The sequence below is a fragment of the Trachemys scripta genome, chromosome 23 (genome assembly GCF_013100865.1).
Source record: "Trachemys scripta elegans isolate TJP31775 chromosome 23, CAS_Tse_1.0, whole genome shotgun sequence".
In the NCBI taxonomy this organism is placed as follows: domain Eukaryota; kingdom Metazoa; phylum Chordata; order Testudines; family Emydidae; genus Trachemys; species Trachemys scripta.
Genome location: NC_048320.1, coordinates 13,381,727 through 13,395,846, shown reverse-complemented (window position 1 = coordinate 13,395,846; position 14,120 = coordinate 13,381,727). Strand labels below are relative to the sequence as shown.

General features: G+C 56.1%; 1 protein-coding gene and 1 non-coding gene across 3 annotated transcripts in view; both read left to right on the top strand.

Moving 5' to 3' along the window:
* MED24 (mediator complex subunit 24) overlaps positions 1–14,120 on the top strand; it is a 32,061-nt gene that overhangs the window by 16,627 nt on the left and 1,314 nt on the right. The window contains exons 13-25 of one of the 2 annotated variants that reach the window (XM_034755756.1): positions 289–400; positions 1,147–1,289; positions 2,627–2,664; positions 3,435–3,517; positions 6,401–6,579; positions 6,884–6,983; positions 7,812–7,987; positions 8,457–8,721; positions 9,058–9,239; positions 9,702–9,795; positions 10,171–10,270; positions 13,016–13,093; positions 13,684–13,832. In XM_034755756.1, the coding sequence (XP_034611647.1) occupies positions 289–400; positions 1,147–1,289; positions 2,627–2,664; positions 3,435–3,517; positions 6,401–6,579; positions 6,884–6,983; positions 7,812–7,987; positions 8,457–8,721; positions 9,058–9,239; positions 9,702–9,795; positions 10,171–10,270; positions 13,016–13,093; positions 13,684–13,832 (1,699 nt within the window). Of the gene's footprint in view, positions 1–288; positions 401–1,146; positions 1,290–2,626; positions 2,665–3,434; positions 3,518–6,400; positions 6,580–6,883; positions 6,984–7,811; positions 7,988–8,456; positions 8,722–9,057; positions 9,240–9,701; positions 9,796–10,170; positions 10,271–13,012; positions 13,094–13,683; positions 13,833–14,120 lie in introns of both variants that reach the window. The other variant, XM_034755755.1, reaches the window with a different exon arrangement.
* Positions 3,037–3,144, top strand: LOC117869459. Its single transcript, XR_004643816.1, has one exon. It is a non-coding gene; the product is annotated as a small nucleolar RNA SNORD124 (small nucleolar RNA).

The following is a 14,120-nucleotide window of genomic DNA, read 5'->3' as shown; positions in this document are numbered from 1 at the left end:
CCAGCTGGAATAGAATGGCCTTTGCTGGGCTCTGCTGAGCACGCTATGGGGGCTGGGAGGGAAGGGGGCCTTGTTGACCCAGGGAACTGCCTCCTCGGCTCAGATCTGCTGGTCTGGCTGGCCACAGGCTCCCTGCGTGGGGAGGGGCGTGGGTGCTGCATTCCCGCGGGCTGTATTGACCCTGACCCTCTTGGAGAAGGGAGTGGGGGATCGCATTGTTTGCAAAGCAGGGGGAAGAGGGGGCTCCTCCTCTCTGATTCCCTCGTCTCCATGCATATCCCCCCCCAGGACGGCCGACCGGGAGCATGCGCCACGCTTGAAGTCGGCAGAGAATGCCAACATCCAGCCCAACCCGGGGCTCATCCTGAGAGCCGAGCCCACTGTCACCAACATCCTCAAGGTAACTTCCCCCGTGCCCCCCGTCCCAGACCGCTGCTTGATCGCTCGTGAGCGGCTGTAATGCTCCAGGTTCTCTCCCAGTGCTGGGGGAAAGGCGGCGTCTCTAGCCAGCCTTAGGGGCAGGCTCACTGGGGGCGGCTGGCCGCCAGCAGCCCTATGCCGCGCCATTGGGATCGACTGGTGTCCTGTTCCGCTCTAGTGGCGGTAAGAGTCAGAGGGGCTGTGCCCCATGCCAAGCCATCCCTTTAACTGCGTCTGGAAGCAGTGACCTTATGCAGCATGTGAAAGCATCGGGCTGTAACAGCATGACTCAGGCCTTTGCAGGCAGAGAACTCTGTGACCGTCCTGCTCCCAGCTCCTTTCTCTCTGGATAACACACACACAGCTCATGCAGGCGGACGCAGTCTTTCCCTGCATTGTTATGGCCGCCACGCTCCCCGAGCTTCGGAATCAGCAAGTACATTTTGTTCCACAGGTCCCGCTCGAGCCGCAGCAGGTGGTGGATTATGGGTAATTACAGCTGTCCTTGGGTGGTGGCTGAGCAATGCTAGAGCGCTGTCTGGCAGGTCTGATCCCTCTCTCGTGTTCTCATGTAGACCAGAACCACGTGGCTTCTGACGATGACTGACTTGCATATGGCGTTACCGACAGCCAATCAGAGAGCTCCAGTCATGCCCAGAGTTCTACAGCCGCTTTATAATACTGTTTAAAACTGCTTTGTTCCCCGCCCCCCCCTTTTTTCACTAGACCATGGATGCAGATCACTCCAAATCCCCCGAGGGGCTACTCGGCGTCTTGGGCCACATGCTCTCTGGGAAGAGCCTGGATCTGCTGTTAGCAGCTGCAGCAGCGACGGGGAAGCTGAAATCTTTTGCTCGGAAGTTCATCAAGTGAGTGACTCCAGCGAGACTGTCTGTGCTGGGTTAGCGCTGGGCGCGGGGTGCCGGGGCAGCCGTGTAGCAGGTTTGTGCCTCAGACCTCCCACCTCTGAGCAAAACAAGGGAAGCTGGTGGCCGCAAACATGCAGGAGATACGACAAGGCTGGATCGATCTGGTTTTTGTGTCCTCTCACACGATGGGTACAGTGACGCAGCCGGCTTTGGCAGCACCCAGCAAACTCCGAAGTGGGGTGTCCGAGTATTACAGTAATATACATAAGCAGGGCCTTTTCCTATTTCGACACGATAAAGTCCTGCCTGTCAGCTGGACTCATTCTTGAGAATTGTTACTATCGTCAGACAGTCTTGGGCAGAACCCAGGCTGGGGGTGTGGAGTCATTTGCACGCGTTCAAAACTTCAAACCACTCAAGCATATGAAAAGAGAGTGCGAACCAAAGAGCCAATGCAGCTGGGGCGTGATAGTGGGTCAGGCTGATGTGGGGGTACCGGCTTCTTAGAACAGGTGTGCACATGCAGTGTGCCATCTGCACATTATGTGCAGATTAATGTGTTGGACATTAGGAAAAAGTTCCTAACTGTCAGGGTGGTTAAACACTGGAATAAATTGCCTAGGGAGGTTGTGGAATCTCCATCTCTTGAGATATTTAAGAGTAGGTTAGATAAATGTCTATCAGGGATGGTCTAGATGGTATTTGGTCCTGCCATGCGGGCAGGGGACTGGACTCGATGACCTCTCGAGGTCCCTTCCAGTCCTTGAATCTATGAATCTCCTGTGTTAGCCTGGATTCCCCTGTTCAGTGCACCCAGGTCAAATGTGGCACGTGCTGTTCCTCGGCTAGGATTGATGGCTGGAGCAGCAGCGGCTAGAGGCCCCAGCCGAGATCAGGGTGTGCTGCGTGCTGCACTGACACAGGGAGACAGTCCTGGATGCAGGGACTCCCAGGCTAACCAGACCGGGCAGACACAGAGTGGGGGAGAGCAAGGACCCTGGGCAGTGGAGGCCCCGGGAGATGAAGTGATGAGGGGACGCGTTGTTGAGCTGGGAACTGAAACCAGACTTACAGAGTCCCAGCCCAGTGTCTGGTCTCCTTCCCCTTCCATCTTTGGATGGGGCCAGCAGAGAAAGGAGCTGGTGGGAACTGGGCGGCCGGCGCTGGTTGGGGAGAGGGTCCCAGCTGGGCCTGAGCTGCCGTGGAGGGTTGGCGGGGGGCAGCGTGCGTGGGCAGCCTGCCCTGCTCTGGGGGGAAAGAGGTTTCAGTTTCACCAGCCACAGAGACTGAACACACGGCTATGGTGCCTCATTGCTTCTTTCTCTGCCTCTCTTCAGGCTGAATGAATTTACCAAGCACATCAGCGGAGAAGGCTGTAAGTGTGACATGGCAGCTTGAACGGTAGAGCCCCTTACTGCTGAGTGTGGAGGAGCCGTGCCTGGGCCCTTTCAGAGGGCACCCCGGTCTGGCAGGGTTAACGCCATGGGGTAACAGTAGCGAGCACTGTCCCAGCCGGGGGCTGCCTGCGCACGGGGGCATTCAATCGATCTGGCCGGGTGCAGGGCTCACTGGCGTTCTTTATCCTCTCTGGTAGCAAGTGTGCATTACCCTGCAGCCCCCGCAGCTCGTCCCCCACTCAGTCGCAGGTCAGGGGGCTCTGTGCTGGGGGGGCGGGGAGATGAGTCCCCCTTTCCTCCCCCTGAGGGGGGAGGGGGAGATTGGCCTGCTGCCAGTGCCCCTTAGCCCCTCCCTCTTTGGAAGGGATGATGTCTGAGCACAGGACCCAAGATAAGGATTCTGAATATATTTGCATGTGATTAAACTTGTGAAATGCTCTGACCTTCCATTGGCTGGAGGGAAGGCTTAGCTCCAGGCTCGGTGCAGCAGGTTCTCGGCTTAGGATGTGGGGTGGGGGTTAGTGAAAGTTCCCTGCCCTCAGGTGAGGCCGCAATGCAGGAGATCTGGGCGGTGTGAGCCCTGCCCTGCTCTCCCTGCCAGTAGGAGCGCCGGGCGCCCCAGGGGAGGCAGCATGCGCCAGTGCAGTGGGGTGTGGGGGGTCCGTCCATAGCATCCCACTGGGGCCTTGAGCTGGGCAAGCTGGGGTTGGAAAGATCCTCCGGTAACAGCTTGGTGTCTCCTCCACAGCCAAAGCTGCCTCCGTCAGGGCCCTGCTGTTCGACATTTCCTTCCTCATGCTGTGTCACGTCGCCCAGACCTACGGCTCTGAGGTAGGCTCCCCCCGGCCGTGCAGCTCTGCGGACCGGTGTCTCCAGGAAGCCTGAGCTCGTGCCATCTAGCTAGGAGACCCTGAATGAATAACGTGAGCTCAGGCCACGCAGCACGTCTATAGCCCAGCCTGATGCACCGTGACCCTTGGTGTCTCTCTAGTGGCTGGGTCCGGTAGCTGTGGGAACTCCCGTTCTACTCTTGTCAATGGAGACATGAAATTAACTTCCAGCCAAACGTCTGTCAGTGGCTGCTGACTTCAGCTGCTAGCCAAGGGCCTGCTTGGTTTCTTCCCCTCCCCAGAAGCACTGAGCACCCAAGACTCCAGTTGAAGTGAATGGCGGGTGCTCAGCACCTGTGAAAATCAGGTCAAAGGGCTGCCAGCTGGCACCCCCAAACTGAGGCCACCCCCATTATTGGGCATGACAGAATGGTTCATCTGCTGCAGGGGTCCCTGGCCGAGCTCCTGGGGCTGTGTCCTGCAGGGGTCAGATCAGATGATCATAGCCGGCCCTTTTCGCTTTGAAGCCTGTGAACCTGTGAAAATCAATGGCCGCTCCTAACTTTGGCTTAACCTGCCCCTTCCTTCGCAGCTCTCACGTTCCTACTCCCCCTGCCGCTCATGTCAGACCCACGAAGTGCGGCTGTTTGGCGTAACCTTGTAACATCACAGGAGTCGGAGATGGAAACAACCATCCTCTCCCACTCCTGCTTTGTTTCCTAGAACTGGGTCCGGATTAACCTCTGGCGAGACGGGCTCAGGGATCCACCACGTCTCTTCCCATCTCTGAATCCTGTGTCCTCCTGCTTAGTTTTGATATTCAGGCAGAGATTAATATATAAAGATGCCCACCTGGGGGCGCTGTGCAACTACAGTTAACATTTTGTTGACGCTCCTGAAACAAGGTGCTAACGCTGGCACAAGCGCCTTCACTTGTCCATGCCCATGTTCCTGTTGGATTCTGGGGGGTCTGTTTCTCACCCATTTGCCCCCAGGGCCCCAGTTGGGTAAGGAAGCAGCATTGTCCTAGCCTGTATGAATACCATACAGACGGCTCTAGCAGTGAGCAGCTCCAGGGGTGGTTACGGGGAACTCTCTCTCCGCTATCAAACATGTTAACCTCTCTATCCTGGGCAAATTCCCATTCTACCTTCCTTTTTCTAACTTATGGAGGATAAAGCTTAGGACAGATGAGTCGGGACTCCTGGGTTCTGTTTCTGGTTGTCCTACTGACTCGCTCTGTGGCCTTGAATAAGACACTTCCCTGCTCTCTGCCTCAGTTTCCCAGTCTTTAATGCCCACCTCTCAGGAGCGTGGTGAGGATTAATTCACTATGTTTGGAAGGTCCTGGTAGATCCCTGGGGGGAAGGGATAGAAAGGAACAAAGGATTGCTAGTAAACGCACCCTGCGGCTTCAGCTGGCTTTGTTGTTAATTATTTCCCATCCTAAACCCTTGCGCCGCTTGACTGGGTTCTGCTGAACAGCAATGGCGTGTCACCCCAGAGGCGGCTGCATTTTGGTGCTGCTTAAAGTAATCCTAAAATGTCTCTCTCCGGGGGTTTGTGGGGCTTGCTTACTGTTTGTGATGTCTTAGAGGGCTAGGGAAGTGCGCAGTGATATTCCTGTAGACTCAGTAGGGAAACATACAGGTATTCGTGGATCTCCGCAGCTTGGGAGCCAGCCGTACTCCACAATCCAGCCCCGCTCCGTTGTGTCAGTGCCCAATCTAGCCAGTAGCCCAGGCAGCAGCCTCCTGTACTCTGAACAGGGAAATTCACAGCCGTGTCTCCTCCTTGGAGAGTCTAAAAGCCGAACTGCCCTGGGGGGGGGGCGGACTGCAGCCCCCTTACATCTGGGGCTCCCACAGGCCCCTCGTGACGGTACCATACAGCTAGTGAAGCGGCAGTGCCAAGGAAGGCAGTGCAGACGCTGGTGTCTGTTGGGCTGGCTTTCCCCGTGCCTACAGCCTAGCAGTTCAGTCCTTTGGCGCGTCGCACACGCCCATGAAGGGGGCAGATAACTGGGCAAGGGAATTGGGTGGCTAGTGAAACAGCTGTTTGGGGGGGGGGGGTGACTCCTTCCTAGCCAGGTTTCTTTTGGTTTAACTTTGTGCTGTGGGTGGGTTCAGCTGGAGTCCTCGGCACTCGGCTGCATTGCAGCTGGTCTGCGTTCTGGTATTTCCATGCTGTGCAGCAGAGCCTGCTCCTTGTCGGCTCCTCCCACAGCCCTGCTTCCAAACGCGGGCTGGGGGGGCCTCGGGGAGGCTCCACACACCAGCAACCCAGAGGTGAGGAGGCCAGCCTGATGCAAACCTCCCGGCTCCTGCAAGCCCAGGATAATCCTTGGCTTCCTCGCTGCCGGGATTTCCTGTGCACAGGTGTGTTGGGGGAAGTCCTTGCCCCAAACACTGCCAGGGACCTGGAGTGATTGGTTTGTAGGGAAGCAAGGGACGCCTAGGAGGGTTTGGGGCCACTCTGCATCTGAGGAGTTGGCCGGGCAAGAATCCCTGCTTGGGACAGATTCGCCAGGTCCCGATGGCAGTCGTGTCCGCCTTCCAAAGAGCACTTTTTAGAGGCTGATGTAGGATCTGCTTCCACTCTGTCACTGGAATGCAGCCACCTCTGGGGTGGAATGTGCAGTCTGTGCACCGCACAACAGGAAGGGAAGGAGATTCCCTTGGGAGAGTGACACTTTGAGGGCAGAGAGTAACTCGCCTCATTGGACCTGGCCAGAACCACGGGGATTTGCCTTTCCATCAGGAATAGTCACCTGACATTAGCCACGTTGGCCACTATGTGTTGCTGTTGCTTCAGCTGTGAGCTGTGTGTTGGCTGGGCTGCTCCGCGTTCTCTTAGGATGCCTTTGCTTGGGGCCTCTTTCCAGGTGATCCTCTCTGAGTCCAGCCCCACTGGGGAGGTGCCGTTCTTTGAGACCTGGATGCAGACCTGCATGCCGGAGGAGGGGAAAATCCTCAACCCAGATCATCCCTGCTTCCGGCCCGACTCGACCAAGGTGGAATCACTGGTCGCTCTGCTGAACAGCTCCTCGGAAATGAAGCTGGTGTACGTAGCTCCCGTGTGTGCGGGGGGGGCGGGTGTGTGTGTGTGTTGGGGGGGACCCGACTCTCACCCATACTCCAGCCTAGGCTGAGCCAGATTCCCAACAGAGCAGTTTGCTTCAGCCCCATTCCCCTCTCAAAGAGCTACCAGAACCCAGCCTAGGCAGAGGGCCAGCGGTGTGGCTTGTCCGTGGGACCCATGCTCCCGCCAGTACTTGACTTGCCTCTTTGGGCTGCTGCGGTCATGGTGAGTGAGCATTTAAAGGTATCCTGTGCCCCTGACCAGTTCTCCCTCCCCGTCCCGGCAGGCAAATGAAGTGGCACGAGGCATGTCTGAGCATCTCGGCGGCCATCCTGGAGATCCTCAATGCCTGGGAGAACGGAGTGCTCACCTTCGAGTCGATTCAGGTAGCTGCTGCGCTGCCTCGTCCCCGGGCACCTTGGGCGAGTCCTCCCCCGCTGGGGTAGAGCCGAGGCACAAACCTCCCTGGGCTGGCTGTTTCCAGAAGGGTTTGGTAAACAGGGACGTTGGTCTCTAGAACGGCCAATCCAGCATCTTTCACCAGCCTTCAGCTAAAACAAAGAAACCAGGCTTGGAATTTCACCGCTCACCATGTACGCGCTCAGCGGTATCAGCCTTCACAATGCAAGCGTCTAATGCCAGCAAAGTTGGATGCGGGTGTAAACTCTCGCTTAGGACCGAGTCCAAATCTCCCTTGTCCTCCATTGCGGGGTCCAGATTTTGCTCTTTGCTGGAAGCTCTCCCCACTGGGCATTTACACCTCCAGAGCTCGAAACTAACAAACATCCAGCCCTTTGGTAGGGGGGAGACACACAAAATCCTGCCCTGTGACCTGGGGCGAGGTGCTGCTCTCTGTGCCTCGGTTTCCCCATCTGTATTGGGGGATCTCGACGCTGACCCCGCCCCACTCTGTCAAGTGCTCTGCGGTCTGGGGAGAAAGATCACCGTAGAAACGCTGTGTATGACCGTTTGCTTTCAGCACTTGTCACCAAGGGGCTGGTCCAAGCTTTCCCCTGACTTCAGCGGGATTGGGCAAGGCCCTGGGGCTAGACCCACCCCCCTGAAATGGATGGAGTTGCACCGGGGTGGATTTGGCTCTGTCGCTTCAGGACTCCCCCAGCGACACAAGACGGAGCGGTGTCATTGGAACAGGGGCGGGGCTGCATTTGTGTCTGGTGCAGAACCTCAGCTGTCTGCCTGTGTCTCGCCCTCAGAAAATCACGGATAACATCAAAGGGAAGGTGTGCAGCATGGCTGTGTGCACCATGGCCTGGCTGGTGGCCCACGTCCGCATGCTGGGCTTGGATGAGCGAGACAAGTCGCTGCAGATGATCCGGCAGCTGGCCACGTCCCTGCAAAGCGAGAACACACTGCAGTTCTACAACGAGCGGTGAGGAGGGTGGTCACGTGGGGAAAGGCAGGAGGGCTGGGGCCTTGTCTCCGGCGGGGAGGGGGCTCTGTTACTAGAGGCATCTAATACTAGCTTGAGCAGAACTCTGACGAATAGACTGTAGGGAACGACCATGCACTGGTTGGGCGCATGGGGCTGGCTCCTCCTCCTCCTCCAGCTGCTGCAGGCAAAGAAGCATCAGTGTTTTCCAAATGTTACTTGGCCCAGGGATGTTCCAGGGGAGGGAGATCTCGAGTGGCAGGGGAGGAGTCGAGCTGTCCTGGAGCCAGTCCCTCCGTTACAAGGTGAGCCGTGCTATGGACGTTTACCCCCCTGGCTCAGTTTCCTGCCTCTTGTAGCTTTAAATCTCAAACTGGACGTTGTAGGAAGCAGGAATCTGCAGAGACCAGGCTGTGGGTGCGGGGCACCCTCTCATTCAGCCCCCGCCATGTGTCTCTTCGCTTCCCAGCGTGGTGATAATGAGCTCCATCCTGGAGCGCATGTGCGCCGACGTCCTGCAGCAGACGGCGACGCAGATCCGATTCCCCTCCACGGGGACGGACCCCATCCCTTACTGGAACCTGCTGCCCCCTAAGAAGCCCATCAAGGAGGTCCTGACAGGCGTGTTCACCAAGGTGCTGGAGAAGGGCTGGGTCGACAGTCGCTCCATTCACATCTTCGACACGCTGCTGCACATGGGGGGCGTCTACTGGTTCTGCAACAACCTGGTCAAGGTACATCCTGGGGGATGGGCGGCAGGAGGCTGTATGTAGAATGGTGCCAGGTTTACAGGTGGGGAAATTGAGGCACAGATGGTGGTGGTGGTGGGGAGGTTGGAGGAAGTGGCAAGTTGACGGCCAAGCTGGGACTAGAACCCAGGAATTCTGATTCCCAGATCTCTGCTCTAACCATTACATTACGCTGCCTCCCTTTTGCTGAGCACAGGTAATGTGTGTTCCTTGCAGGAGTGACAGCCATGGCCGCCAGCGATCCCCATATCCATGGCAATAGGGGCAGGGCTGCCAATCCACTCCCCACTCCTTGATTTGTCCCCCACCATCTCCTCCTAGGAGCTGCTGAAGGAAACCCGCAAGGAGCACACGCTGCGGGCCGTGGAGCTCCTCTACGCCATCTTCTGCTTGGACATGCAGCAGCTGACGTTATCCCTGCTTGGCCACATCCTGCCCAGCCTGCTGACCGATTCCTCCAAGTGGCACACCCTGATGGACCCGCCTGGCAAGGCCCTTGCCAAGTAAGAGAACCACCTGGTCTGCCTCAGTCTTGGGGCCCTTTGACAGACATGTACCGCAAGCTTTTAGAGCTGGGGGGTGGGGGGGACCCATGCTCTGCTGGCAAGTCAGTGGCATACCCGGAAATAGAACCCAGGCATCCTGCTGCCCGTTCCCCTGCTCTAGACACTGCCTCCCTCCCTCAAAGCAATGACTAAGCAAATCTGGCTAGGCTAGCAGGAGGCATGAAGCCTCCTGGATGGTGTGCGTGGGGCTCAGTGGGTAGAGCCGAGGGGGTGAGGGGGGAACGATGTTGGGAAGCTCATGCTGAGGATGACGCTACCCCCAAACAATGAACCAGCCACGGGTGCAGGAACCCACATCCTCTGGAGCACCGTCTGCCGTGCTGCTCAGGTAATACTGAATGCAGGGAAACTGCCCCCTGCAGTTCACGCTGCGTTCTTTTCCCGTGATTCTCATGCTAGGCTCTCTGTCTGGTGCGCCCTGAGCTCCTACTCCTCCCACAACAAGGGCCAGGCATCGGCCAGGCAGAAGAAGAGGCACCGAGAGGACATAGAGGTACGTGCGTGTGTGTGTGTGTGTGTGAGGATGCGCTGGAAGCCAGGTTGTTTTCGTGAGAGCTGTTTTTTTAATAAAGGGACGGCTGCCATCTCGGGGATACTTTGGGGTTGGCTGCTGAAGTTCGTTCTCTTGACCGTTTTCGCACGCACGCGTGTGTGCGGTGATCGCTCCGCACGGCGCTGGACCACACCTCTGATTGCTGCCGTGCGAGCTGCGTGTTAAAATCCCCCACCTGGCCACACGCCTTGCCCTTGATTTCATCCCGTCGTGCTGCGCCCTGCCCCCGGGGAGGGGTGTGGCTGTGAGGTGCTGGGGGTGCGTCGTGAGCTCCAGCTCCGCCATGCCTGAATCTTCTGCTTTCCCCCTCCCCAGGACTACATTAGCCTGTTCCCACTGGACGACACCCAGCCGTCCAAGCTCATGCGTCTGCTGAGTTCCAACGAGGAGGATCCCAATGTTCTGTCCAGCCCTAGTAAGTGAAATTGTGGCACCAGCTTCCCAGAGGCAATGTGGCTTCGGGGCTGGGGATCTGGGCATCAGGAGACGCTGGTTCTATTCCTGCCTTTGACACCCAGAATACCTGGCCTCAGCCAATCACTTCATTGCCTCTGGTTGGTCTGGGGCTATTAATACGGACCTGCCTGCCTCACGGGTTAATCGCTTAATGTTTGAATGTGTCAATTGCTGTATCAATGCAAAGCGTTCGTCTTAGTCGTGATCTGTGCCGCTGACGTCGTGGAGGGTGCTCAGCACCTCGTGGATTCAGGCTTTCTACGGAGAGCGACTACCCAGTGGGTTTACAGCGTTCTCTGTGCCCAGCGGTGCAATGCAGCCACCTCTTGTTTGGAACGCAGCCGTTATTTAACGGTGATCAGCAGACACCACGCAATATCTTTAGAGGTGAATTGCAGGAAGCCGTAAGCAACGGCATGGGATGTGCTGTGACCCCAGTTGGGGGATTAGACAGAGGAGGAGTCGAGGAAGGTTTAGAGACTTCATTAAAGAAGCAAAATGAAGCTAATTTTAAGAATTCCATGCAGGTCTCCTTTACTGTAACGTTTGATTGTTACTGATGTATGGATGAATAATCATTGCGACAGATCCAACAGGAAATGCATTCTGGGCTCTTGGCTTATATATAGCAGGATGTTACAGGTCAGAAGTATGCTAGCTCAGATTTGCCTGAAGTGAATCAGAGATGTCCTTGCAATTCTCCAGCCCATCAATCTGTTGAGTAGTTTCCTTTCAGCACGTGTCCTTTAAACCGGTGGTTTCTGGTGGTTTTGTTGCTGTTTATACATGCATGACCTTCGGTGTGGTTTTCCCCTTATTTCACCGTCTTTCCTGTTCTTTCTTTCAATGTGCCTTTTTCTCCCCTTTTCCATGACATGTCTGATTTTTTAAAATTTGCTCTGATGGAGCAGTGATTTGGAAATCCTGCTTCCTGAGTTTATCCGTAGTTCTTGAGCAATTTGCATGGGAATGTGCTTTTTATTGGCATCCTTAGCTACTTGTCCAGTCCTGCGTGATCTCAGAAGGCTGAGATGTAAACCCGAGGTTCCGACTGCGTTGGCTCGACTTTTCCCGAGAGTTGCAGTGTTAAACTCTGGTGTCTTGGTCAAACTTCAACTCCGCTGAGAGAATTCTGCCTTCTAAAGAACAGAGCGGTGAGGCTGTGGAACAGGCTTGCGCAGGAGGCTGTGGACTCCCCCTCACGGAAGATTTTTAAGAACAGTTTAGACAAATGCCTGTCCGGGAATGGTCTAGATTCAGTTGGTCCTGCCTCAGCCCAGAGGCTGGACTTGATGACCTCTCAGGGTCCCTTTCAGCCCAACATGTCTATGAACCCTCCTGTCCCCGGTTATGACATTTAAGTGAGTGGTCAGTAACATGCAGTGTTGTCGTGAGGCTGTTAAACAGCTGCTGTGTTCCACCCCAGAGCTGGCTGATTTCAGTGCCGGTGATGAACAAGATGTGCGTCAGTTTAATTTTGTCAAGTATTTTGGCACAAAAGGCACTATGGAAATGTTCTACTGCTTTACGTTAATCATGATTTTACTGAGTGTCGGTTCAGAGCCATTATTCAAAGCAAATCAGACGTGGATTGCTGGGGAAATGAAGACGGATACATCTTTGTAATAAACACGGTTAAGCTTTGTCTGCCTCACTGTCTTTCAGAAAGCACCATAAGCATCTGGGCTTATGCAACAGTGAAGCACAGTGACACATCCAAAAATTAGCCATGGCATTTTTAGTCCAATCCCAGAATGCCTAAAACCCTGTGATACGTTCGATTGACCTACAGTGATATTAATGATAGGAGCCAGTGGGCAATAACCAATCCCCCAGTGTGCTAATCAACATAAAAATCCAGGTGATGAGTGCAAACGGTGTGTCTGTGGGTCTGAGTTTCGAGTGTGGTAGCAGAAACAAGTTTTCTCCTACCCCAGTGTTGCAATGGACTAGCATGGCAACTCAAATCCACATGTGTGTTGTCTTCAGAGATCATCTTAACACCTCGAATTTGGATCTTGCTCTGAACTTCTTAGCTCACCTTTCTGCCTGATGGACCGGACCAAAGCCCTGGATCCAAACACCCCCAAAGGCTGGGAAAGCTTCAAGGGACCTTTCTGGCTTTGATTGTATCGGAGCAGTGATTCTCCGACCGAGTCTGGAGAGCCACAAGTGGCCCTTTAATGTGTCTCTTGCGGTTCGTTGCAGCGCTGGTTAATAATTACATCACACAATCAGGAGGCTTTTATTATGTTCTTAACCAAGTTATCAACGTGCACTAGGCTATTAAGAGATAAGATTGTAGTAAATGGGAGAATGAATTCACATGACTGTGGCACTTTTGCGTAATGTTAATCACTAACTTGGCTCCTGAAGAGGTCTGAGTGTCACTATATTAAAGACAAAATTGAGGGTTTGGGGAAGGCATCTTATGTGCCCCTCATTGAGGGTGGAGGGAGACCCCTCAAGTGGCAGAGCAAAGCACACCCGCAGGTGGGCTCTGTACAGCAGGAGTTTTCTGCCATCCCTCTCCGCAGGGACGGGGCCGCGTCTGGCTTGGTTTTCTCCATGGTCCTGTGGGGTTGAACTTAGGAAGGGGCAGCAGTCCCTGGGGTGGAACGTCGGCGGCTGTGGTTGAGCGCAGGTGCACGGTGGGGTTATTCCAGGTGCCCTCCTGACCGGGGTGTGTTCTCCTCCGCAGCAGATCGTTCGATGAGCAGTTCTCTGTCTGCCTCCCAGCTTCACACCGTGAGCATGAGGGACCCTCTCAACAGAGTCCTAGGTGAGTCCCGAGCGGGAGCTGTTCCCCAGGCGTGATAAGGAGGCTTGCACGGGCTATACAGGAGCATAGGGCTGGATCGGATCAGGCGTTGGCCTGTCAGGTTGGGTATTCTGCCCGCAGCTCCCTTTGCATCAGAGGAAGGTGGAACCACCCCCTGCCGTGCGGTGAGGCACCTGGTCAGTTGCAGTGGCTGGGCTCCCCAGGGAGAAGCCTTTCTGAACTGGATGCTCTCATAGTCACTGCTCCTGTTGCTTCCCCTCGGCGTGGACCTGGCCTGCGTCCCTGCGCGGCAGGCTCGCAGCATGGATCCCTTCCCACCGGCGGCAGCAGAGCGCTGGCTGGCCTCCCGAACGCAGGGGGTCGGCACGTTTTCTGGTGCTGAATGAGCCAGTGTTGCTTTTGCTGCCTGACTCTTCTTGAGCAGCCCGGCAGAGTCAGGTGCCCTGATACAGCTGGTGCCCACGAGTGGGTGAGCGTGGTGCACCCCAGCCCTTTGGAAGGAGACCCTAGTCCCCGGGTGTTGAAGGCACTGCCCAGCCCTTTGCCAGTCCTGAGGCTACAAATACCCGTTCATTTCCCTTCCTCCCCAGCGAACCTCTTCCTGCTGATCTCCTCTATCCTGGGAGCCAAGACAGCCGGCACGCACACCCAGTTCGTCCAGTGGTTCATGGAGGAGTGCGTGGACTGCCTGGAGCAGGGCAGCCGCGGGAGCATCCTGCAATTCATGCCCTTCACCATGGTGAGTTCTGGTTCTGCTCCTGCTCCGCAGCCCCTGCTCCGCAGCCCCTGCTGGGATCTGGGACCCAGCCCCTAACGTGGCAGACCCACCTGCTTCACTTCGCAGTGCCCGGGCCTGGGGCTGCTGTGGTGTGGAACTGGGGGCAGGCCGCTTGCCTCTGGAACAGCTTGGCACAGCGAGAGGCCGAGTCAGGCCTATAATTCCTCACCGCGACGGAGGGGAGGGGCTGTTAAGGGAGGTGGAGGGTCAGTAACGGCACCGTGGGCGACTTGGGTGATGGCGAGCGTT